At 38.4% G+C, this 25275-nt stretch overlaps 1 protein-coding gene across 8 annotated transcripts in view; it reads left to right on the forward strand.

Annotated features, from left to right (window-relative positions):
- The window catches only part of CLEC16A (C-type lectin domain containing 16A), an 85101-nt gene that overhangs the window by 5020 nt on the left and 54806 nt on the right, over positions 1-25275 (forward strand). For all 8 annotated transcript variants that reach the window (XR_010825181.1, XR_010825182.1, XR_010825183.1 and 5 more), the window contains exons 2-12: positions 1788-1916; positions 3191-3324; positions 4091-4239; positions 4910-5015; positions 6859-6982; positions 7870-8044; positions 8665-8718; positions 13043-13156; positions 18036-18264; positions 19622-19751; positions 24630-24730. Coding sequence is in view for 5 of the 8 variants with exons in the window: in XM_066977968.1 (XP_066834069.1) it covers positions 1788-1916; positions 3191-3324; positions 4091-4239; positions 4910-5015; positions 6859-6982; positions 7870-8044; positions 8665-8718; positions 13043-13156; positions 18036-18264; positions 19622-19751; positions 24630-24730 (1445 nt within the window). In the remaining 3 variants the exon portion in view is untranslated. The remainder of the gene's footprint in view (positions 1-1787; positions 1917-3190; positions 3325-4090; positions 4240-4909; positions 5016-6858; positions 6983-7869; positions 8045-8664; positions 8719-13042; positions 13157-18035; positions 18265-19621; positions 19752-24629; positions 24731-25275) is intronic.

Here is a 25275-nt window from a genome sequence, read left to right on the forward strand (position 1 = left end):
CTCAGTCACTGGTTGAAGATTCCCCAGCACATGCAAATTTTAAGAAAACTGGAAATATGATCAAACTTTACTTTCTTGATTTTAAGCATGAAAGAGATTCTGGCACTGTTTACCATCTTGTTTTGTTTTCCTAAGCCTGATAAGTAGTTGGAACAGCCTGATAGTGCGTTCAGGTAAAATGCCTTTGCCTTGTACAGTTACTCAGATTGTTAGTGTAGATAAAACTGATGGGAAACATTGGTTTTAAACTGCAATTCCAAGTCTGGTTTTGACCTAGATTTCTGAAACGTAATGCAAACCAGATACTTAGAAATGTTGTTCTAGAAGTACACAGTGTTTCCCGGAACCATGCAGTAGCTGGGCAAAACCAGCATTTTTATCTTAGTAGCTGCTTGAGGTCTTTGGGTGTGTTGCTTAAAAATCGTCTTCTTGGGCTTCTAAATTAGTGCATCATACTAGGAAGATTCTTAAAACATCAACCTGAATCACTGAGCAGCCTTTGTAGAGTCCAAAACAGTAATGGTAGGCTGCCCCAGAGCCAGGATCTGCGGGTCGCTTTCCCAGAAATAGATCCTAGGAGTTCTGATAAAATCCAGTTTTCATGGGAAGGTTGAAAGTATAAAAAGCCTATCCTCCTTCCTGAACACTTGGGGTATATTTCCCAGATAATCCTGAATGCTCAGGTGTTTCTCCTGGATTTCAGTAGATGGCAGTATAGTAGTACATGATCTACACTTAGTAAGCTAAACTCTTGCAGTTATAAAATGACAGGAAATTTCTCTAATATAGTAGTTTACATTTTTAATATATGTAGTGTGTGTATATATATGTAATAATTTAGGTTTTTATTTCATTACTTTGCTAACTGTCTGCCTTTCTTCCATCCATCCTTTTTCTTTGTTATTATTTAAAAGCAAAAAACAGGGTGAGGAAAGGAGCAGTTCTTATGTTTTAATAAAATTCTCATCCCCTTCTTTAGGACAAAAGGAGGTAACCTTTAGTGTAACTTATTTTGAAGAAAGAAGAAAAATAGGAAAATATGCTTCCTTGACTAAGCAAAATTCTGAGGTGTAATACAAGGTTTACAAATTTTATGTAGCTTCCTGTCACCTGTTGTTCTGTGTACTTTTTTTAAACTTCACTAGAGAGCATTAAAGTCTTGCCCTGTAAGGTGGAATTTGCCACCTTTCCATTTAGTATTTCCATGCTTGAATGGTCAGAGTATTGATTAAACTTGGCCAAGATGAATGAATAGTGTTTGGCAGTCCTGATTATTGACCATCAAATTCCCTCCCAGGGGTCTGTAAGGTGTCACTGCAGACAACAGAAAGGCTATTTTCTTGTTAGATCTGCATGAGCCTCTTTTCAGAATTGCTTTTCCACATTGGCTACTGTATGCTTATCTGTTTTTTGTTTGTTTGTTTGTTTTTTCTTGCTCTTCACACCTTTAACTGTCAGGTAGTTCCTAAGAAATTCACTGTTACCATAAGAAGCACCATGGGACAGGTGTTTCCTGATGTTTCTTCCTGTGTTAACATATGCATAAGCATTTGTAACTCACTTGGCTAGTTTGGGGTTAATTGTGTTTGTCACATTCTATTTAAAATTTATTTTCACTCTGCATTGGCATTAAAAGGAAATTTTGGGATTTTAAAATTGTGTAATGATTAGAAATCATGTGTGTGTATGTGCATATCTACATTAAGTTATTGAGTAAAGAGAGCCATGGTATGGTGGACATGGAAGTGGCAGGGTAGCGTAATTAATTGTAATTTTTTCTGCTTTAGGTACATGTATCATGTTTTGACTAAAAATACAACAGTAACAGATCACAACCGCAACCTACTGGTAGAGACTATTCGTTCCATAACAGAGATCCTTATATGGGGAGATCAGAATGACAGCTCAGTATTCGAGTAAGTACTCCTCAGCAGCTTCACCTCTGGATCTGAAGAACAATGAGAGTTGCAGAGACCTGGTTTTAAACGGCTAACTCTTCTAAGACAGTTTTCTACTAACATTCATGAAATGCCAATGTCCTGTAGTGGAGAACTAAACAGGGTCATATTCTCGTCTTATGGAATAGAGAATTTACTTGTGTTAACGAAAGTGTTCCAATATCAGAGCTATTTTTATATACTGCATTTGCTTGATTCTCAAATCTTTTGACAAACACAAAAATCTAAACTATTTTAGAGCCACACTTACTTAGTACACCTGTTAATATCAAGTGACATTCCTTTGTTCATTCTAATTCATATGGCACTCTAAATGGATATCTCAATCTAGCTATGATACGTAGAATTTTTGTTTAGATATCATTTTAATCCTTGTAAAATAGAATGATAGAAAAATAACTTCAAAATGAATGTTCATAATTGCAAATCTGACACTATTAATGCTCATTGCTTGGCTGCTTGTTTCAAGACAGTCTTTTATGAAGGCAATTTGTGATTGAGATAAGGAAAGCTAAGGTGTTTGGTATGCTTACTTAGGGAGTGGTTAGTTTTACAAGATTTTAACGTGATTGGGTTATGATGTGAACTAAGAAAACTGTTCTGATTATTCATATCTATACTGAAACTTAATTACATTCCTCACTGCCTTCTCTCCTTGGGAGAATTTTAGGGGTGAGCAGTTTTTTCTATAGTTAATGCAAAAAACAACAACAACTAAAACATAGATTTGTACTTGTGATGTCCTGAAAGGAAAGAGTCCATACTTTTCTCTTTTAAATTGCATGCATTTCTAGTTTAAGAGTGCTTCAGGCGTTCATTTCTTTTTTAAACTGAACAATAAACCATGAAATGCCTGATTCTGGTTTGCTGCCTTCTCTTTTTGCTCCTTGTCTGATGCAAGTGAGTATTAAACAAAACATTCTCATTTAGAAAAACTCTCTCCTTCAAAACTGATAGCAAGGCAGGAAAGCTAAGATTTTGTGTTTTTGTTTTTGAAGTATATCCAACTTACATTTTGACATACTTTTACTGCATAGTTTGTGTGTAAGTGCCCTAGTTCTTAAGGTTTTTGATGATACCCATCTTACACAGAAGACTTTGCGCAGTAATTCTGCATAAATGTAAAACATGCTCTTTGTCCGATATGCCTAGAATCAACCCTGATCCTAGTAAAATCATGTTCTCGTTAAATACAACAAGTGACTTAATGACACCTCTTTACTTAATTTTAGCTTTTTCTTGGAGAAGAATATGTTTGTTTTCTTCTTGAACATCTTGCGTCAAAAGTCTGGCCGTTATGTGTGTGTACAGCTGCTGCAGACTCTGAACATCCTTTTTGAGAACATCAGTCATGAAACATCACTGTGTAAGGACACATTTTAAAACTGTTTAGGATTAAGTGAGAAAAAATTGATTGAATTCACTTTAATGCAATTTAGTCCTAATGACCCCTCACAGAATAACCATCTCTATGTATTACTAATAGTCTTTTTAATTGAACACAAACTCAGATGTTGTAATTTGACTCTTAAGATGTATTTTTAGTGTAAGTTTTCAGTAGTGCAGCAGTACATGTTGGTTACTATTGAAAAAGTTTACGTATTTCAGGGGTTTTTCCATCAAATTAGTTGTGGTCTGAAGTTTGCCTTGCTGCTGCAGGTTATTTATGCAGCTTATGCTCTGTCTTCTAATGTGTACTGGAACTGTTCTGATATCATTGGGACTGGCATTCAGTTCAGAAATACAAAGAGGAAAAATAATTAATAATTGGTTAAAAGTACTCCATGACTATAAAGTAGAGAAAGCGGTGTGACAGCCTTTGCAAGGATGTGACTTCGGGAGGAAAAGAGAGAACTCTGTATGTATGCTACTGTTTATGTTGTTATAAGTGTTCTTTACTACTAAATTGAGAAAGTATATATCCCTTCTCAGTTGACTCAAGGTCTTGTGGAGCAAAGATATCTGTAGGGAACAGTAATTCGCTCATTACTGCATGCAGCCATCACTTGAATTATTTAGATAAAAATTGATGTCTTGAAGCATCAATTAGTTTGTTCCCGGCTGGTACTTTAAATGCAGATAGTTAGCATAATGATTTTTTATTAATCTGTGTGATGTCTCTTGTTTTTCAGACTACTTGCTTTCTAATAACTATGTAAATTCTATTATTGTCCACAAATTTGACTTTTCTGATGAAGAGATCATGGCATATTACATATCGTTTTTGAAAACTCTTTCCCTGAAGCTCAACAACCATACTGTACATTTCTTTTACAATGAGGTAAGTGGGGGAAAAAAAGGAATTACAGTATAAGGATGAGAGGACTTTAATCAAAAGTTGGCAGCAATTTGGCACATATTCTGTTTAGTCTCTTGTCTGAGCATGACTTGTTTGTCCTGAGTTTATTTTTATAATGGTAGTGTCAATGATTGATAATTAAAGTGTGAGAATCTCTGTGGAAGCATAACAAAGAAGGTGGTTCATAAAATCTCAAAGTTAGCAGTATATTGGACTGCTTCAGCAGTTCTGAAGTCTGCTTCATTGAGAATTCAACTTGCTTATACCTTGTTTTCTGTGCTTTTATGAACAGGATCTTTTCTGTTGCATCACTCGTTTCTAAGAGGCTTAGCCGAACTCTGAGAAAGGCTGATTAATCAAAGGCCGAAGTGGAAATAGGCTTTTCCTCTATTCATGTCACTTTTTGCCAGAAGAGGGCAGTAACGCTCTGACTATGTGCAGAGTTAACATGGAAACCTCTTGATGCTTAAAGCAGTTCATTTTAATTCAGAGATACAAATACAACTGATTGTGCATTGTGAAATCATTTCAGTTTCTTAAGTAAAGATATTTGGTGAATACATAGAATTCTGTATGAATAATATTTTCTAACAAATATTCTGTACATGTTATGGTTAATTAATTCATAATGCTTTCTTTCCTCTCGTTGCAGCACACTAATGACTTCGCTTTGTACACAGAAGCTATTAAATTTTTTAACCACCCAGAAAGCATGGTCAGGATTGCTGTTAGGACTATAACTTTAAATGTCTACAAAGGTATGGTTTCTATATTAAGAAAAGGCATGTGTACAAAAAGCTTGTTTCATTTTAGCTTAAGTTCTTTAAGCATACGGGGGTTTTCTTTGTGTTATGAGATTGAAAACATTGCAGGTTGACATGCTTCAGGTACATAGTTTGTTTTTTATGAAGCAGAATCCTAAGCCTGCTGTGTGTACTTGTAAATAGTTCTATCTCCTCACAGATGAAACTGGTTTAAGAAACATAATGAAATAGTATCAAGCATGCACAAGAAACTTTAGCTTCCATTCCAACAGAGGTCAGAATAGGGCTGTATTTTAAAAAAAGGGGAGGGGGAAGTGCTTGAAGAATATCAAGTATTTTCTTATGAACTTGAGTTTTATAATATATGAAACAGTAACCTTACTGGTTACATCACTTCCTTCTAGAGTTGAAATGCATTAGAATATGATTGTAAAATTCCTAGATGCTGCAGCCACTCTAGTATAAAGACAGACCTAGGCTATTTACAGAGGTTCCCGGTTAAGGCTGGGAGGCTGCAGTAGCAAATTACAGTATTGGACGATCCAGTAGGACATAAGGAAAAAAAATCATGGAGAGAATAGATAAGCATTACAACAGTTTTTTTGTGAGAAGTTGAGTAGTCTGTAATGTTTGAGATCTTCAAAACTCAGCAAGGACTTTTAGTTCCTGATTAAACTTTGAAGTTAGCCTTGCTTTGAGAATGGGTTTGGACTAGACAACTTCCAGAAGTCACTTCCCACTACATCTTTGTCTGGGTTCATAAATTCTGTAATGGGCTGAGAATACCACAGTGATTTCAGTGGGGAAAAATTGGTGTGTATTCATAATCTCTACTTCAGAAGTTAGTATGCAGTATGAAATATATTCAGTGTAGTATTTAATATCTTTTAATCCATATTTAATACAACTAAATTTTGAATATACACAACTCTCTATCAATAACAGTTTGCCAGGCTTCATCAAAAAGTCTAGGATCTTTTTTAAAGCCATGAACAGTTTATTTTGCTGATAACCTGGATAGCCTCCATAGTAGTTTGGTTCTTTGTAGTGTTGACCACTAGGGACAATTTTTCTTTTGTACATTGAGAAATGAGCACTTGGTACTTGTTTCCTGCTTAAACCAGCTGTAAACCCAAATGTGTGCTCACAGAGTGAAGTGCAGGCTTTGTTAACCTGTTTGTGCGTATTTCCATGACTAAATATTTTTATGGTAAAAATACACTTGTTTAGAATTCTGGTTGAATGTTGTAGTGATGTAAAAATTAAAGTTGAAAAACACAGCTCAGATGTTGAGGTTTCATAGTTCTCTGGCTATACATTTGCATATGTTCTGATCTAACACCTACCCTGTATCTCTTAGTTTAGATGCTTTGTGCTTTAGCTGTTTAAACCCTTCTGGAGGATGTCACTCTCCTAGTTCCTAATCCTGTTAACTGTTGTCTGTTTCTTTTGCCCTTCCTTCACTGATGATTCCTGTGTTCCTTAATGCAGTGTCATGTAAGTCTAACTAGCCTGACTTTCAGCATTACTGCTTTGTTTTTCTTTTTAGTTGTCTTTTTAATAAAGAATGTGCTAAAAAAAAAAAAAAACACCTTTCTGAATTCTACTTGATTTGTTTATCTTCAGACATGTAAATATATCTTGATATGAGGCTCATTCAAGCCAATTAAGAATTGATTTGATGCTTTTGTAGATGTCCATTTCATGCATTAGATCATATCAGGTAATAACTCGTGTGAAAAACTGGCATGTAATCAAAATCCAGAAGATGCTTTCTGTTTCTTAAAAACAAAAAAAGAATGGAAACTGATTTTTCTCTTTTACAATTTCTCTTCAGTGGACAACCAACCTATGCTGCATTACATTAGAGATAAAACTGCTGTCCCTTATTTCTCCAACCTTGTCTGGTTTATTGGAAGCCATGTGATAGAACTGGATAACTGTGTGCAGACTGATGAAGAGTAAGCTTTTATAAATGTCGGGTATTGAATAAAAATGCTTTTCCTGGGCATCGATGCTCTCCTTACTTTGTCTGTAGTAGTCCAGCAAAGTTAGTTTCTGAATGTGTTTCTTTGCAGACAATCCAAGCTTTTCATTCTCACAAAGTTATTTTAGTGATGCTCTGGATTAATATTGGTTAGTGCTGTGTGCCCTGTCTGTGCTAATATCTGTACAAGTAAAGTATTGTTTGGCAACGTGCTTTTTCTTCATTTTTATTTTAATTCTGCTAAATTTAGTAGATATTCAGAAGATACTAAAGGTACTTTGTGCTTCTTAATCTTATTAATTCCCCTTTTTATGTTTCTCTTCTGTGTACTATCCTAGCAGAACAGCTCTCTGTAAAGGTACTCTAGGGGAAGGAAGGATGAACTTTGTTTTATATGTGAACTGTCAGAACTGAAATTCCTTTGTAATTCACCACTATCAACTATGGAAGTACTTTCTTGCTTCAGATTGTCTGTGGTTTACTCCTTACCCACCTAATACAGGGCAGCTGTTTGATGCTTTCTTAAAATGAAAAGGCAGAAGTTAAATAAACAGATGTCATCTGGTTTTGGAAACAAATCTAAAAAAATTTTATAACTGGCTTCTGAAAAGACTCTGGCAGTGAAGAGGTAGTTTTGTAAAAGTACTATTTCTGAGAACTTGGGGAGAAACTTTATATTTGCAGCCTAAAGCAAGTATGTGCCTGAATACTGTTTTGTAGCTGCACTAGTGGACTGTACTGACAACATCTGCTTTAGGTAGTTGATCTGTACAAGACAATTGGTGGAAGGGATGTACATGAATTCTTTCACAAAGTTTTTAAAATTTACTTGTCTGAGACTTTTTCTTCTCTGTTTTTCAGGCACAGAAATAGGGGCAAGTTGAGCGACCTGGTAGCAGAACATCTTGATCATTTGCATTACCTTAATGATATCCTTATAATTAATTGTGAATTTTTAAATGATGTGCTGACAGACCACCTACTTAATAGGCTCTTTCTACCCCTCTATGTGTATTCATTAGTAAATCAGGATAAGGTAAGTTAATACCTGCAAATACTTAAGTTGTAAAGGAATTATTTGCTTTCAATATGCATAGTGATTTGTTAAACAGGTGTATTCAGTAGTAGGTTCAATACTGTTGATGACTATGTTTGTATTTTGAAACAACTTAAATGAGGTGACTGTATGGGAAAGTTATAATTCAACTATTTTTGTACATCAGTATTTACTTGGTTTATTGAAATATCTGCTAAAAACATTTTTTATATAGATAACATTCCGTTGTTTCTAAGTAGCTAATTTTCAGAGCTTTCTTTAATGAATGTTATCAGAAAAAATCGTTGTGAAGGAATAATTGCATAAGGAAAACCAACATACTCCTTAGGTACTTGTCTGTTAAAATGTTACTAAAGTGACCATGAAAGGAAGCGATCAATAGCCATTTCTTAGGCGTGTAGAGTAAAATTCTTAGACGAGAGTCTTCGTTTGAGATGATGTTCTTTAAAATTTACTTTTTGGTAAACAATGGTTAGAGAACATTTTGTGATAGAATGTAGAACAATACAATGTTACATGTTTTGCTTTAAATAAAACATTTACACTGATTAATGTTATTTGTAAATAAATCGTCATTTCTCATAACTTCTCTTCCTTAGGGTGGGGAGCGTCCAAAAATAAGTCTCCAGGTTTCTCTCTATCTTCTTTCTCAAGTACGTATTCAAATTATTTTGTCCTATTTCAGAATGTACTTTGCAGTACTGTTACAATTTGTAATAATCACTGTGTTTTGACTATTTTGGCAAAAATGTTAAAGAAAATTTGGCAAACATTGTCAAAGACTTGCCAGTTTTCATATTGTGAAAAAGAAGTTAATTGTTCCTTTTATAGACAGAGTAAGTAGCTTCTTCAATTAATACCATTCCTCTGAAGGATCCCATAGCACATGGCAGCTTTTGGAGCATTCATTGTAGTTTATGTACAACACCTGATAAAACAGTGCACAATAGAGCTAGGCAACATTCGAGGACAGAATTTGTAAAAATTAGAGGTGAAATTTAGCTAGATGCTGTATTGCACTTTGAATCTGCCTAAATCTGTGAAATATACTAGGTTTGAACTTTCCCTCTTTGAAAAACAGATCTGTTTTATGCTTTGTGTTTTTCTTATGTTTTTTTTCTTTTAAAAGTAAAAAAACTTGTCTTCACCCAAACTTTCTCACAACTTAAATTTCATCATGCTTATACCTTAAATCTATAGCTCTACAATAATTGGAATAATTATAAAAGTACCTGTTATTTCTCATTTTCACCTGTCTCATCTCCTTTTCTATCTGGAATGTATTTTTTTTTCCAAATTAAGAGTCATATAGTTGTGCATTTTTTGATTGTAGAGAATGTCAAATCTTGTCTTCCAATAGTCTTCTGCACGTTGCTGTGAGACTTAATTTTTTTAATTATGTTTTCTGAAGTTAGTTTTGATTTGTATTTCATAAAATTTATACTTTTTTCTTTGAACTTTTGATTTTACATTGGTCATTTCATTGTAGTCTGGCCCATAATTTTATCTTTTTTTCTGGAAAAACATTATTTGTCAGGTAAATGTAACATAATGCTTAATTTGAACCTAAAAATTGCAGTGTTATGGGAGTTATTAACCACAGATAAAACATTGGGAGCAACAGCTTCTGGTAACTAAAGGGATCTACATCATAGTGTTGTATACTTCAAACTCTTTTAACCTCATTGATCTCAGGGAAAGTATTGACTAGGTATCACTTCAAGATTTACATCTATGTTATTTCATAAAGAAAAATGAACTTTTTTCCTAACCATAAAGAATTGGGAATGGATTTTTTGTGTCAGGATAGAATGGGATGTAGAAAATCAGGCTGCTTTTCTGTAACTGGCAGAAAGGCATCTCTTTCCCTCTTTGGCTTGGGAACTGGAAAAATATACACTGAGTATCTGAAAACCCATCTGACTATTTCTGTTACTCATACTAGACATATTTTTTTAGGGATTACTCATATATTACAGTCAAATACTTGAGAGTGTCATGCTAACAGATGAAAATCCTTTGCTATTTCAAGGTGAGCATGTAAGGTATTTATGCAAAAATATTCCTGTGTACAGTCAAGCTATGTTTACTGAATCAAAATAAGCTTGAGTTCAGGAAGTTGCAACACACTTCAAAAATAATTTGAAAAACCTCACAAAGTTCTACATAGGTCACTGCTGTATGCTGATCATCACCTAGCTTTTGAAGGTCTGGCATTGGTCTGTCTTTAATCAGAAAACCTGTGGAGACCATATTGAGCTGTGTGTTGTCAAAACAAGGCTTAGGTTTACTGATTTGGAAATTATTAGGGGATTTTTCAGTTAGAACCACTGTTTAGGTTCTCAGCTGTGATGTTCCTGTGAAGAGAATGGATGGAAGCTGATACAAGGTCATTGTGGCTGGACCTGAGCTGGCTCTGTCTGGAAGCCCATTGTATGCCTTAAGCCTAACCTTGTACACCTTGCCTCAAAACAGAGTGCTCAGTGTAAACAGAGAACTCTGGTGAGGCACCTTAATGCTTCTGGGTAGGTGCTTAGATGTTACAGGCAGTAGCCCTTATTCCTGTATTACATAGCTGCTTTGGAGCTAGAATGCAATCCATTGCGCGAAAATTCACGGGGCCAAAGCCCAACTAGAGTTGAAGCTGGCCATGTCTGTGGGAGACGACAAAAAAGGTTTTTTTAGATATGTGAATAGAAAAAGGAGAACCAAAGAAAACATAGGTCTGCTACTTGACGGGGAAGGTCTCCTCACAGAGGATGACATAGGCAAAGCAGAGACTTTTAATGCCTTCTTCACCTCTGTCTTCAACGCTGATGATGGGCTTCGGGACCCTGGGTGCCCTGAGCTGGAGGACCATGACAGTGGGAATGACAAACTCCCAATCGACCCTGAACGTGTGTGGTATTTGCTGCTCCACCTGGATCCATACAAGTCCATGGGTCCGGATGGGATCCATCCCAGGGTGCTTAAAGAGCTGGCTGATGTCATCGCGGGACCTCTCTCAATTATTTTTCAACGATCTTGGGAATCTGGAGAGGTCCCATTGGACTGGAAGCTGACAAATGTTGTGCCAATTTTCAAGAAGGGTAAGAAAGAAGACCCTAGCAATTACAGGCCTGTCAGTCTCACGTCAGTGCCTGGTAAAATTATGGAGAAGATGATCCTTGAGGTTATTGAAGAGCACCTGGGGGACAATGCAGTCATTGGTCCCAGCCAACATGGGTTCATGAGGTGTAGGTCCTGCCTAACAAATTTGATTTCCTTTTATGATAAGATCACCCATCTAGTTGACCAAGGGAAACCAGCTGATGTGATCTTTTTGGACTTCAGCAAGGCTTTTGACACGGTTTCCCATAGGATCCTACTGGACAAAATGTCCAGCATACAACTTAACACAAACGTCATACGATGGGTGAGCAATTGGCTGACAGGCAGGGCTCAAAGGGTTGTGGTAAATGGGGCCACATCTGGCTGGCGGATGGTCACTAGTGGGGTCCCTCAAGGCTCCATTTTAGGGCCAGTCCTCTTCAATGTTTTTATAAATGACTTGGATGTAGGCCTAGAAGGTGTTTTGAGCAAATTTGCCGATGACACCAAACTTGGAGGAGTTGTGGACTCGGCTGAGGGTGGAAAGGCCTTGCAGAGAGATCTGAACAGATTGGAGAGCTGGGCGATCACCAACCACATGAAGTTTAACAAAAGCAAGTGCCGGGTCCTGCACCTGGGACGGGGCAGCCCTGGCTATACGTACAGACTGGGCGATGAGACGCTGGGGAGCAGCCCCGCAGAGAGGGATCTGGGGGTTGTGGTTGACAGCAAGTTGAATATGAGCCAGCAGTGTGCCCTGGCAGCCAGGAGGGCCAGTCGTACCCTGGGATGCATGAAGCACGGCATTGCTAGTTGGTCGAGGGAGGTGATTGTCCCGCTCCACTCTGCACTGGTGCGGCCTCCCCTCAAGTACTGTGTGCAGTTCTGGGCACCACAGTACAAGAAGGACATTAAAACTGTTGGAGAGTGTCCAGAGGAGGGCGACGAAGATGGTGAAGGGCCTAGAGGGGAAGACACATGAGGAGCGGCTGAGGTCACTGGGCCTGTTCAGCCTGGAGAAGAGGAGGCTGAGGGGGGACCTCATTGCAGTCTACCCCTTCCTCGCGAAGGGGAGTGAAGAGGCAGGTGACCTATTCACTCTAAACACCAGTGATAAGACCCGCGGGAATGGTGTTAAGCTGAGGCGGGGGAAGACATCAGGAAGAGGTTCTTCACGGAGAGGGTGGTCGCACACTGGAACAGGCTCCCCAGTGAGGTAGTCACTGCACCAAGCCTGTCTGAATTCAAGAAGAGATTGGACTGTGCACTTAGGCATATGGTATAAACTTTTGGGCAGACCTGTGCAGTGCCAGGAGTTGGACTTGATGATCCTTATGGGTCCCTTCCAACTCGGGATATTCTGTGATTCTGTGATTGTGACTTTATAGCTAGAAAAGCTGCTTCTGATCCAGTTTAGCCTACTGCATGATGAATTACTGTAAAATAATTATATGCACAACAGAGAACTGGAATACTGCTGGTTGTTGGCATGCAGAAAATTCAGTGGTCAGTACAATAATATTTTCCTAAAAACAATTTATATGGACTAGTTTTAATTTGCATTCATTTGGCTAGAATATCTCATGGCTTTCATCATAAAGCTGATGACAGAGAATTCCTGAATCTCAGAAGGAGAGAAGAGTATAAAAAATTTTTCAAAGTAGGTAGTTTTAAAATGTAGGGAAAGGACAAATACCTGTATAGAGGATTATGTCTGATTGTGTTTTGAAGCAAATTTCACGAACTGTCAGTATTTACATATACAGTAATATCAAGGTAACGTAAGATTCAACAAGGTCAAAAAATTACATTCAGTGACTGAAATTGTGAAACTGTATGCATCTTGTAATACATGTCTGATGTTTCTTTCTATCCTTGTCTTAATAGGTTTTTCTAATTATACATTATGCCCCTTTGGTGAATTCTTTGGCTGAGGTTATTCTTAATGGTGACCTGTCGGTGTTTTCTTCTAAAGTTGAGCAAGATATTCAGAAAAACACAGTAAGTGGCCAAATAATCTTTGAAATTTTTCCTTTTTTAGAGGCAGATACTTAATTTGAAACACAATCAAGTATCTGAAAACTGCTAAGTTAAGGTGATTGTGTTTAGGAAAGAAGAGCAACATTAGGAAACTTCAATTTTGTTGTTAAATATGACAGCAGAAAAGTGCTCTGTGTATCTTGCAGTATTACGTTCTTGCTTGCCAGTGTTTCCTTGTGTTTTTTGTACGTGTACATATGTATTGCAGGTAGGGGTACAAAAAGGTGTAGGACAGAAAAAAGAATACTTAGTTCTGCTGTGGTGGTCAGACACTGCAAAGTCTTCTAGCCCCTTTGATAGGACGCTTTTATAATCAAGTCCATGTTAAGTTTTGGTTATTGACTCTTTGCTGCCGAAATAAAGATCGGTCATCACAGGTTTCCTATAAAATTATTCCCTTACACAGTCTACAGTAGAAATGAGAGCCTTAAAAATATAACTGGCTTTATGGTTAATCCTTTGGATATAGAATGAAATAAATTTATCTGAATATTCCTAGTGTTCTAGTAATAAAACTGATGACCTGTGAAAGCCCATCAATGCAAATACGAGAACATAGACAAGCCACAAAAAGATGGAAATTGTATCACTCTGTCATTACCCTTTTTTCTGAGATTGTGTTTTTCTGAGATCGTTGTATATATGGTTTTTCTCTTTTGTTGTTGGCTTCAGACTGTGAAGTGCTTTCTTATTAATTTTAAACGCCTATTTGGGGACAGTAATAATAAGGGGGTATGACCTTACTTTGGTTAAGAGGCTTCTGACTGTAGCTTTGTCTAAAGGGTGAACTTGCCCCTAAGGTCTGACTGTTTGGTTAAGAGTTACTGACTTCATCTTTGATTTGTAACAAAGAGTAGATTGATTCTTGTAAACATCCTTTCCCATCAGCAGCTATAGCTCAGAGTTTCAAGGGGGACATATGCTAGAACTCGTACAAGTCAACTTTTTTCAATTTATTTCTATTCTGTGATGGAAGTTACATGTTTGCCATGCTTTTTGGAAGCTGATGTTTGCCAGTAGCTTTTGGCTTTTAGTGTTTATATAGTTGACATTTTATGTTTAGAATCTCATCTTTTTTTTTTAGGAGAAACTCTAAGGTGGAATGGTGGAGCTGACTGAGTATTTCAAGATAAAGGAGTCTCTTATTTGTGTTAGGAAATGTCTGACCTTCTGCTAGTTGCATGCTGAATGTTGTGTTACTTGTGCAAAAGCAGTTTTGTAACTAGGAAATTTGTGGTGAAAGGGTGGGGGAGCATATCTCAGCATAACAGGAGTGAGATTTTTTTTTCCTGTCACTGTTACTGTCCACAGTTGCAAAATACCTGTAGCATGTGTTTGTGTGCTTACACTAATGTGAGGAATATTAGAGGGCTCCTATAAATGTCTGCTCCTCTGCTCTCTTTTGTTTGTAATACTGTCTACGTTGCTGCTTCTTACTGGTCTTAAAGATGTGATCTCATGTTACGTACACTGGGGGTTCTGTCCTACCTGAACAGCTACTTTAAATGAGAGGGGTATTGGCTTTCTAGGATAAATCCTTAGCAAAACATGGATCTCTGTTACTAAGAGAGCAGAGTGGTGGGTATGGAAAAAACTTCCATGGGAGAAGCTTTATTTTTTTAGTAAATTCAGCCATGTCCTTCAATGAAACCTTGAAGGGCAAGCATGTATGATCAGCAAGTGTACTGCTGGAACCTGGTTATTTGCAGAAAGGACAGGGAATAATTTGGGGAAGAGCTCCATGCCCCGCTTCCATGGAGGGAGCTATCAAGTGAACTGCTGTCAGTTGATGAGTGTGAACAGCTACTGCTTGCACTATGTGGTAGTTTCTACTGATGTACATCTCAGTGTGCTGAGGCTAAAGTAAGCTGTAGCTACAGAGGCGTAGATAGCTGTAGGTAAAGATGAGACAGTTTCTCATTGGTCTGTGGTAGGACTTCTTAGAGCAGAAAGATGATTTTTGAGCAATGCTAGTCGTTTTAAGGACTATTTTTCGGACTATTATGTATGTCAGAATCATAGCAAAGTTGTTGCTGTGGTGCATTCTGCTGCAAAGAAAGGACAATTTCATTGAATAATAGGAGCTACTTAGGGAGCTGCTATAGGATTGCTTGTTCCGAGGTTAATAGAAAAAAGTGATGAACAACTTTTTCTTTTTTTTGTCTAAGAATAGATTTGTTTGTTCTTGCACCTAAATTTATCTCTGACTATTTCCTTTCTGTTATAATTTCCCATGGTAATCATTTTGATACTCTCCTAAACTGCTTGTTTTGGGGATAATTCTCAGTTATGGTGATTGCCAGTTACCCCTGAAGTGTACCTAACGCTTGTAACTCCAGTAGCAGAGATGTCTTGAAATATTTTAAGTTGAAGTGTAACTGTCAGTTTCTAATTAACGTACAGTTTCTAAAAGCAGAAGTAGGTAAGAATCTAATGTCTATATTCATCTTCCTAACAAGATGAGTTAAAAGTAGAATGAGGTGTAGAGAGTAGGGACTGAGATAACCAGAAGCTGGGTCACCTGCCCTCATAATAGGTGACTAAATAGGCAAAGAATACTTAGCCTAACAAAAGAAAAGTTGAGGAGTGTTGCAGTTGCTGTGCATAAATACAACATATACAGGGTTATTTAGGGGGAAGGAATGATGGTAGTACAGAAACAAATGTTACTCTTTACTGGAAGTTTTAGTGGAAGAAAAATCAGTGACAGATTCGACTGCTGATAGCTTATGCGTTGGCAATAACGTACCCGTGGAGATCTGCAGAACATCATATGGCATTAATGATTGCTCAAACTCCATTGAGCAGGTTCTCCAGTTCGAAACAGCAAATTAAGACGCACTTGTCTTTACATATTTTTCACTTTATTTCTGCTATTAGATGGTATCAGAAGTTTTTTTTTTTTTTCCTCAAGATGTGCATTGAATATGTGTAGCCATCAGAATGGATTTAAACTTGTTAGCAGTTATCACACTCAGTTTTACCTTATTTCCTGTGAGATCTGTTTTCCTGCATAATTCGGATGTGGGCCACATCTACCTATTTCTTGTTTCTTGTTTAACCTACTTTCTCCTTCCCGTAAGAGGTTGTTACTGGTACTACCTTATTTTACCAACATAAATTGCACAAACCATAATTGAAAATATGTTGGAAAGACACTTTTAAAAGTATGAAATAACAATATCTTAAAATGTGTAATCAAACTATATACTGTATAAACTAATTTTAAATCTGAATTTTTAGATTATTTTAATATATCCTGTGCTGCTAAATATAGTATATATATTGACCTCTTCTCAGCATTCTTTCTGGCAGTGGACCAAACCATGGTTCAGTGCTTATCAGCATATCACTGTCAAATGGTCTCTTCTGTTATTTTGCTCATATGGCTAACAGAAGTATATTAGAAATACAAGGATGTTAAGTACCTGCACTCTTCATGAAGTAGTCACAGAATTCTAGGAAGCAATTGTTAGAAGTAAATGCAGGGAGGCAAAAATCTAAATGCTTCTTGCAGTCTGCATCCTACATATTTTTTTCCATAAAGAATAAGACTTAATGTGTTTTTCAATTTTCTTATGACTTTCCTGACCAGAAACCATCAATAAAAAGTAATGTGGTTGTAACCCCAATTGTTTAATAATTTTCTTATGTTGCAGTTCAATACAGTTAAAAATACATCGGAGAGGCTACAGGGAAAGATGTGTGGCAAATTTCACATTGTGGGTTGAGTAGTTTTTAGTATTGTGAAAGATTCTTCATACTGTGTGGCTTGTTTCAGAGTACAACTGAGTTCAGTATTTCTATAAAACCTCTTAAGTCGTGTTTCAGAGAAACACCTTGGCCTCTTGATTTGGAAGGCTTATTTCCTGATCTCCTAATCTTATTTTTTTGTTTTTTTTTTTAACATATTCGTGTTCCTTATTAATTGAAGAGAGGGTTTTTTTCCAAACTTTTTCTGAGGTCTCTTTGATGCACTCATCTTCACTGCCTGCTGCGCTCGATATATACAAGGCCAGGAACGGAACCCCAGTTTTGTATTTAGTCTTACTTCTTTCCTATTGCTTGCCCTTTTTGAAACCTTTAGCCGGTGTCATCTAATCATGAGTTAAGCCTCAAGATCTAAAAGGTAATGAAGTTTCTGTAACAGTTTTTTCAGTACAGACCTGTGCTGGCAGGAAGCCCCAGGAATATTTCACTTCTCAGTAGCAGATAAGTTTGGCTGGTTGATGTTTGTGTAGCTTTGGGCAAGAGGCAGCATGTACGCTGATGATCTAGCTGGCAGGCCAAACAAGTGTGAAGGGAGCTCAAAGCACTGCAGCTCAAAAACAACCTGCAAAAGGATAGGAAACCAACTTTTAGTCCTATTGATTGTCAGGAAAACATACTGATCAAGTACTTCTTGCTTTCTTGTCAGTGTATTTCATATTAATACATTGCTATTGATACACACTTGATTTTGATGCCTTTATCCTCTTTGTAAGTAGTGTTTTAATTTTGTATGCACTAACTGCCTCAACTGTTAAGCAAAGTTCAAAGAAGGAAAATACAGTTTCAAGAACCTTGCATTGAGAAAACGCATAATTCTGAATCTCCTTGTTTCAAAATGACACGCTTAATGACAAATTTTTAAGATATGTTACTTTGGAGATAAACTATACTAACTCATTAGTAAAAGTTGTCTGAGGTCTGCTTTCATGTATTTTGAAACTGATTTGAAATTTAAGTAATGTGCTGAATTACATTCTAAAGCCCCTGTTTTGTGTGAACTAAAGTTTCTTTATCAACCAGAATTAAAAATGTCTTGCTGTAGCTCAGTGTAAACCCTTAATATTTACAGACAAAGTCAAGTATCAGATGTTTCATAAAACCAACAGAAACGCTTGAGAGGTCTCTTGAAATTAACAAACAGAAGGGGAAGAAGAGGGTGCAGAAAAGACCCAACTATAAAAATGTTGGTGAAGAAGATGAAGAAGAGAGAGGATCTGAAGATACCCAGGATGACCTTGATAAAACTAAAGGTACAGAAGCAAGTTCAAAGGGCATCAGAACAAGCAGTGAAAATGAAGGTGAGTATACCAGCAAACAAAAATGATACTTGTATTTGGATATTACTATTTACTGTATGCACCTAATTTTGATCTGTTACATGGCTTGTTCTCCTGTTGCACTAGGTAAACGTGGGAATATTCTTTTTTTATTCTCTTTGGCTGCATTTTTTTTCTCACATTAAATCATTCTATCAGAACATATACTTCTAGTCTGATTGAAAAACATTAAAATGTCTTTGTATCTTCCTTCTGTCTTTGGCTCTTACCACAAATGCATGCACTTGGTGTTGTATGTGATCATGGAGCACTTTATAAGTAGATTTCACAACTTCGTAACTTTTCTGCAGTAAGGCAAATGGTGTAGGCACTTCACCTCTATAAGATGGTATTCTGTGCATGTTTCAGTGATAAAAGTTCAAGTATGCTAAAAGCAATAGTATATGTTAGAAGATATTTAATAGTTCAAAATTAAAAACATCCTTTACCTTAGATTTTTAATTGCCCATTTTCAGGATTTTTGATCTAACTCTAACCTTAAGAACTGGTTTTATAGGATGAGTGCCACATCATAACTGTTTATTTTAGCAGTTAGTAACTATTAGACAGATGTACATCAGAAAATAGTGTTTACTTTAGGTGTATATTGAGAGAACAGTGGCAGAATTGCATGCAAGGAGTAGAAAACAAGACCTTTTGTGCTTTGACAGCCCTCTGCAGGCATGGTTGCGTTTTGTTGAGGTAAGCAGTCTCTCTGATAAGACTTTCCAGGATCCTCTTTTTTCCATAAATGATGTCAAATAATTGATGTTATGTTGTCCACCGTAATCTTAAGGAAGTATGATGTGATCTACTGTGTAAACCGGTGTGTTAACTAGTAATCTTTGTCCAAGTTCTTAAGCAAATGCTAGATTTGGTCCTGGTATTTCTACTTCAAACCAATTGGTCTGAATCACTTAGGACTAGGTATCTTGTTTGCTGTGATGTAGAAACCCATTTACACCCTCTCTGAAACTTAATTTCCCACTGCTAGCGCTCGCCAGTGTTTTCACAAACTTTTTTTTTCCGAAAGATATTCTATGTGTTTCCTTCCTATGATTTAGAGGGGAAGGGGATTACTGTTATTTACTTACTGGACACATTTTTTATATTTTCTTTCATATGTATATGCGTAACTTTATAGTGTTAAATTTCTTGAAATATAAGAAAGCTTTTTTCTATTGGGAAGAAGATTTGCCTACATCTAGTTATTGATTAACCCTTCTGAGGTTGTGGTTATACATCTTATATAGTTGCATCAGTGACTTCACATGAGAAGTGGGAAATATGAAAGAGCTTGTAAAAAAAATGTTTGAAAATACTAATTTTTGTTTTTCAGAAATAGAGATGGTAATCATGGAGAGATGTAAACTGTCAGAATTGTCTATCTCTGCTGTGACAGAACAGAATACAACAGATGAAGAAAAGAGTGCAGCTGCCTCTGGGAGTGACATAACAAACTGGAACAGGTATAAAAACTGCTGCTTTTGCCTCCTAAAGCGTAGGTTTTGCTAAAATTAAAATGATATTAGTTTAACATCATAGGTCAATTTTTAGGTTAATTATTATCAGTTGTTGGTCTGACAAGTTACCTAGTATTTAAGTGTTTTAGTAATCTTGAACCTTGATATTTTGACCCTTTTTCTTCTTTCAACCTTGAGTCTGAACTCTTTTCGCTATGTTTAAAACACCCCATTTCAGGATGTCATGACAGTTGTAGGGGTTGTTTATTGCTTAGGAAGTGCTTTTAAGACTGCAGGCACTCTTGGTTGTTACTCAGAATGTTCATTTTCAACATGACTAATTATTTAGGTCGCTTTTGCTCAAATAGCTATATTCTCCTTTCATGAGATCTACAGTAGGACCATTGTATGGGAAAATTGTCTTAGATATGAATAGCAAAGTGAAACTTGGGCAGAGAGGAATAAAAACTTAGTGGCAATTGAGTGTATTATAGAGGATGCATGAAATCATGCCTCTCTTAGAGAGGGGTGAGGATTTTTGCTCAGGAGTTGGCTGGGCTGATAGGGCTTTAAACTAGAGTCGAAGGGGAAGGGGATAGAACCAGGCATGCCGGTGATGAGCTAAGAGATGGTGTGCTAGAATCAGAGGGACTGTGTCCTAGTGAGGCCCTTCGGTGCCCTTCGGCAACACAAGGTGCTGCGTGTAGGGAGGCGCATTTGAAGTGCTTCTACACAAACGCACGCAGTATGAGGAATAAAATGGATGAGCTGGAAGTCTTGGCCCAGTCCCACAGCTACGACATCATCGGCATAAGCGAAACCTGGTGGGATGAGTCCTGTGGCTGGTGTGTTGCAATAGATGGTGACAGGCAGGGTAGGCGAGGTGGCGGGGTGGCGATGTATGTGAAGAATGGGCTGGACTGTGTGGAACTTCAAGTCGGCGATGGCAAAGCTGAGAGCCTCTGGGTAAGGATTAAGGGACGAACAAATAAAGGGGATGTCGTTGTGGGAGTCTATTACAGACCAACTGGCCAGGACGACAACGCTGATGAATTATTCTTTGCAGAACTAAGAGATGCCTCGAGATCGACTCCCCTCGTCCTAATGGGGGATTTTAACTTGCCAGATGTCAACTGGGATCACCACACGGCTGACACGAGCAAGTCCAGGAGGTTCATAAAGCACCTCGATGATAACTTCTTGGTGCAGGTGCTAAGTGAGCCAACTAGGAAAGGCTCCCTCCTAGACCTGTTGCTGGAGAACAGAGAGGGTCTTGTGGGAGACGTGGCAATTGGCAGCCGTCTTGGTCATAGTGACCATGAAGTGGTTGAGTTTAGAATTTATGGTGACAGAAGGAAAACTGCCACCAAAACCTCAGCCCTGGATGTGGGGAAAGCAGACTTCAGGCTGCTCAGGGAATTAGTCAGCAAGGTCCCCTGGGAAACTGCTTTTGAAGGCATTGGTGTCCATCAGTGCTGGTCCATCTTTAAGCACTGCCTCCTAAAAGCTCAAGATCAGGCGATTCCAAAATATCGGAAGTCAGGCAAGCAGGGCAGAAGGCCGGCCTGGCTGACCAGGGATCTTCTACTGGAGCTAAGGCAAAAAAAGAAAGTGTATGGCTGCTGGAAGGAGGGTCAGGCGACGATGAAGGAATATAAGGATGCTGTTCATGTTTGTAGGGAGAAAATTCGTGTGGCCAAAGCCCAACTAGAGTTGAAGCTGGCCATGTCTGTGGGAGACGACAAAAAAGGTTTTTTTAGATATGTGAATAGAAAAAGGAGAACCAAAGAAAACGTAGGTCCGCTACTAGATGGGGAGGGTCTCCTCACAGAGGATGACATAGGCAAAGCAGAGACTTTTAATGCCTTCTTCACCTCTGTCTTCAACGCTGATGATGGGCTTCGGGACCCTGGGTGCCCTGAGCTGGAGGACCATGACAGTGGGAATGGCAAACTCCCAATCGACCCTGAACGTGTGTGGTATTTGCTGCTCCACCTGGATCCATACAAGTCCATGGGTCCGGATGGGATCCATCCCAGGGTGCTTAAAGAGCTGGCTGATGTCATCGCGGGACCTCTCTCAATTATTTTTCAACGATCTTGGGAATCTGGAGAGGTCCCATTGGACTGGAAGCTGACAAATGTGCCAATTTTCAAGAAGGGTAAGAAAGAAGACCCTAGCAATTACAGGCCTGTCAGTCTCACGTCAGTGCCTGGTAAAATTATGGAGAAGATGATCCTTGAGGTTATTGAAGCGCACCTGGGGGACAATGCAGTCATTGGTCCCAGCCAACATGGGTTCATGAGGTGTAGGTCCTGCCTAACAAATTTGATTTCCTTTTATGATAAGATCACCCATCTAGTTGACCAAGGGAAACCAGCTGATGTGATCTTTTTGGACTTCAGCAAGGCTTTTGACACGGTTTCCCATAGGATCCTACTGGACAAAATGTCCAACATACAACTTAACACAAACGTCATACGATGGGTGAGCAATTGGCTGACAGGCAGGGCTCAAAGGGTTGTGGTAAATGGGGCCACATCTGGCTGGCGGATGGTCACTAGTGGGGTCCCTCAAGGCTCCATTTTAGGGCCAGTCCTCTTCAATGTTTTTATAAATGACTTGGATGTAGGACTGGAAGGTGTTTTGAGCAAATTTGCGGATGACACCAAACTTGGAGGAGTTGTGGACTCGGCTGAGGGTGGAAAGGCCTTGCAGAGAGATCTGAACAGATTGGAGAGCTGGGCGATCACCAACCACATGAAGTTTAATAAAAGCAAGTGCCGGGTCCTGCACCTGGGACGGGGCAACCCTGGCTATACGTACAGACTGGGCGATGAGACGCTGGGGAGCAGCCCCGCAGAGAGGGATCTGGGGGTTGTGGTTGACAGCAAGTTGAATATGAGCCAGCAGTGTGCCCTGGCAGCCAGGAGGGCCAGTCGTACCCTGGGATGCATGAAGCACGGCATTGCTAGTTGGTCGAGGGAGGTGATTGTCCCGCTCCACTCTGCACTGGTGCGGCCTCCCCTCAAGTACTGTGTGCAGTTCTGGGCACCACAGTACAAGAAGGACATTAAACTGTTGGAGAGTGTCCAGAGGAGGGCGACGAAGATGGTGAAGGGCCTAGAGGGGAAGACACATGAGGAGCGGCTGAGGTCACTGGGCCTGTTCAGCCTGGAGAAGAGGAGGCTGAGGGGGGACCTCATTGCAGTCTACCCCTTTCTCGCGAAGGGGAGTGAAGAGGCAGGTGACCTATTCACTCTAAACACCAGTGATAAGACCCGCGGGAATGGTGTTAAGCTGAGGCGGGGGAAGTTTAGGCTGGACATCAGGAGGAGGTTCTTCACGGAGAGGGTGGTCGCACACTGGAACAGGCTCCCCAGTGAGGTAGTCACTGCACCAAGCCTGTCTGAATTCAAGAAGAGATTGGACTGTGCACTTAGGCATATGGTATAAACTTTTGGGCAGACCTGTGCAGTGCCAGGAGTTGGACTTGATGATCCTTATGGGTCCCTTCCAACTCGGGATATTCTATGATTCTATAAATCCAGCTTCAGAAATGCGCAAACACATGGCTGTGATGTCATGAAAAGTGCAGAGGAACAGTGTGTTATTCTTGTGATAGCTTTGTTTTAGTAAACGAAAACACAAATGTGTTTGGAACTGAAGGGAAGTGCTAAATACATCATTACGTAAGCCACTCAGCTGAAGTCATAAAGTGTGTCCATGAAGGTAACATGAGTCTGAAATAGATATGGAAGTATGTTGTGTTGTCATCTTTGATAGCTCTTCTGACCTTTTGCTAACCAACATGATGGGCTTGTAGTGGCCGCTTCTTCTCTGCTGAGTCTAGAGATGGGGAAAATATATTTGTTTTATGGCTTTGAATGTTATTGTTGAGTTAGGTAGCATAAGGGTTTTATTCCTTTATTACTTTAATCAACAGGTGGGAATTCTGTTTTCAATCTAAGTTCTAAACTTTATTCTTCTTCTGACTGTGAGGCTTTCGTCATTTTTTGTCCATCCTTGCCACTTACCCTGTGAAAGTACATCAAAGAATTTAATTTCTACTTGTGCTCTTTACTTGAGCTGGCTGGATGCAAGCCAGTTTAAGACAAGAAACCAAGTTGCCTTGCAGTTAAGGTTGGGTTAATACCAGCTGAATCTCGGCCACATTTGATCTACCCAAACATCTTCTGGATTAAATTGATTTTTCTTACCTGTTAAGGATACAGGTGAAGGATGAGTTCACCACTGTTTGTAGCTTCCTGAGTATGTGTCACAGATCACTCGTGCTTAAACCCAGGAAAACAAAACTCATCTGCAACCCAAAGCTTTCATTTTTCCATTCAAATGTTCTTTCCTTCTTCATTTTTTCTTTCCTATACCTTTTTGATTCTAAATTTTTTGACTGCTTTAGAATAACTTATCTTTCTCCAAACTGTTTGTGAAAACTGCTTTCTTGCTATAGTGATGATAAAAACTTTTCAACTCTTGTTTAGTATATGGATTTTAAGTTAGTTATTTTTTATGCAACAGTGGTAGCTCCTTGAAGATAATTATGTGTATATACACTTAATCTGTACAATGCTTCTACATGCTTACATAAAAGTGCTACAAACAAACTCAGTAAATGTATGAACAAGTAGCTCTTGGGAAAGTACTATGAAACAATTCCTGTTAAAACGTTTGAATTAATGTCAGAATGTAATACAAGACATGGCCCTGATCTGAGTACTCTTGAGCAGGTTAACTTTTGTTTTAATGCCTGAAAATGTGCATTTCTGTAGATTCTCTTTTCTGTTCTACATGTAGCTAATGATAGTTACTGATTTTTCTGTAAATGATTTTTCTTGACCACTTCAAAGTTTTTCCTTTCTGCAGGCCTTTTCTTGATATGGTCTATAATGCACTGGACTGTGCTGAAGACGATTACTATGCCCTGTTTGTGCTCTGTCTTCTGTATGCAATGTCACACAACAAAGGTAAGCAATGTTTCTTCTTCCAGAGAAAACTAAATGAGATGTGTGGTTTTAGACATGCACAATCTGCTTGTAGTTTGTTTATGCAAGTCTTAAACAGTGAGAAATTCTTTACATGATATGGCGGAGGGATAAGTACGCTGTAAGTAAAAAACAGCTGCTAAGGATCTCCTTTTTAGGCAGGTGTTGGTAGAAAGCTATGTGAACATCAAATAACTCTTCTTCGTTGGTTTCTTGAAATTGGCATAGAATTATCATGTTTCACTATAGATCTTTTAAATTCAGATGAAGCTCGCTATGTTCAGTCTGAATATATGTTGGGTAGGATTCTTCCCCACTTTGCATGTAGTGTGATTGCTACATGTACTTCAAGTATAAAATGTTGTAAAACTTGTCCCCATGTGTAAATAGTAAGTATTTGTGTACTTTAAACATCTACATAAATGCACAAGGCCTGAGAATCAGATCTGACTGTGACAGTTGGCTGATGCCTGTTTCTGTTCAGCTTTGACAGTCCTTCAGTAAGTCTTTTTATGCTGTCTAATTCC

The sequence above is a fragment of the Anser cygnoides genome, chromosome 15 (assembly GCF_040182565.1).
Source record: "Anser cygnoides isolate HZ-2024a breed goose chromosome 15, Taihu_goose_T2T_genome, whole genome shotgun sequence".
Classification (NCBI taxonomy): domain Eukaryota; kingdom Metazoa; phylum Chordata; class Aves; order Anseriformes; family Anatidae; genus Anser; species Anser cygnoides.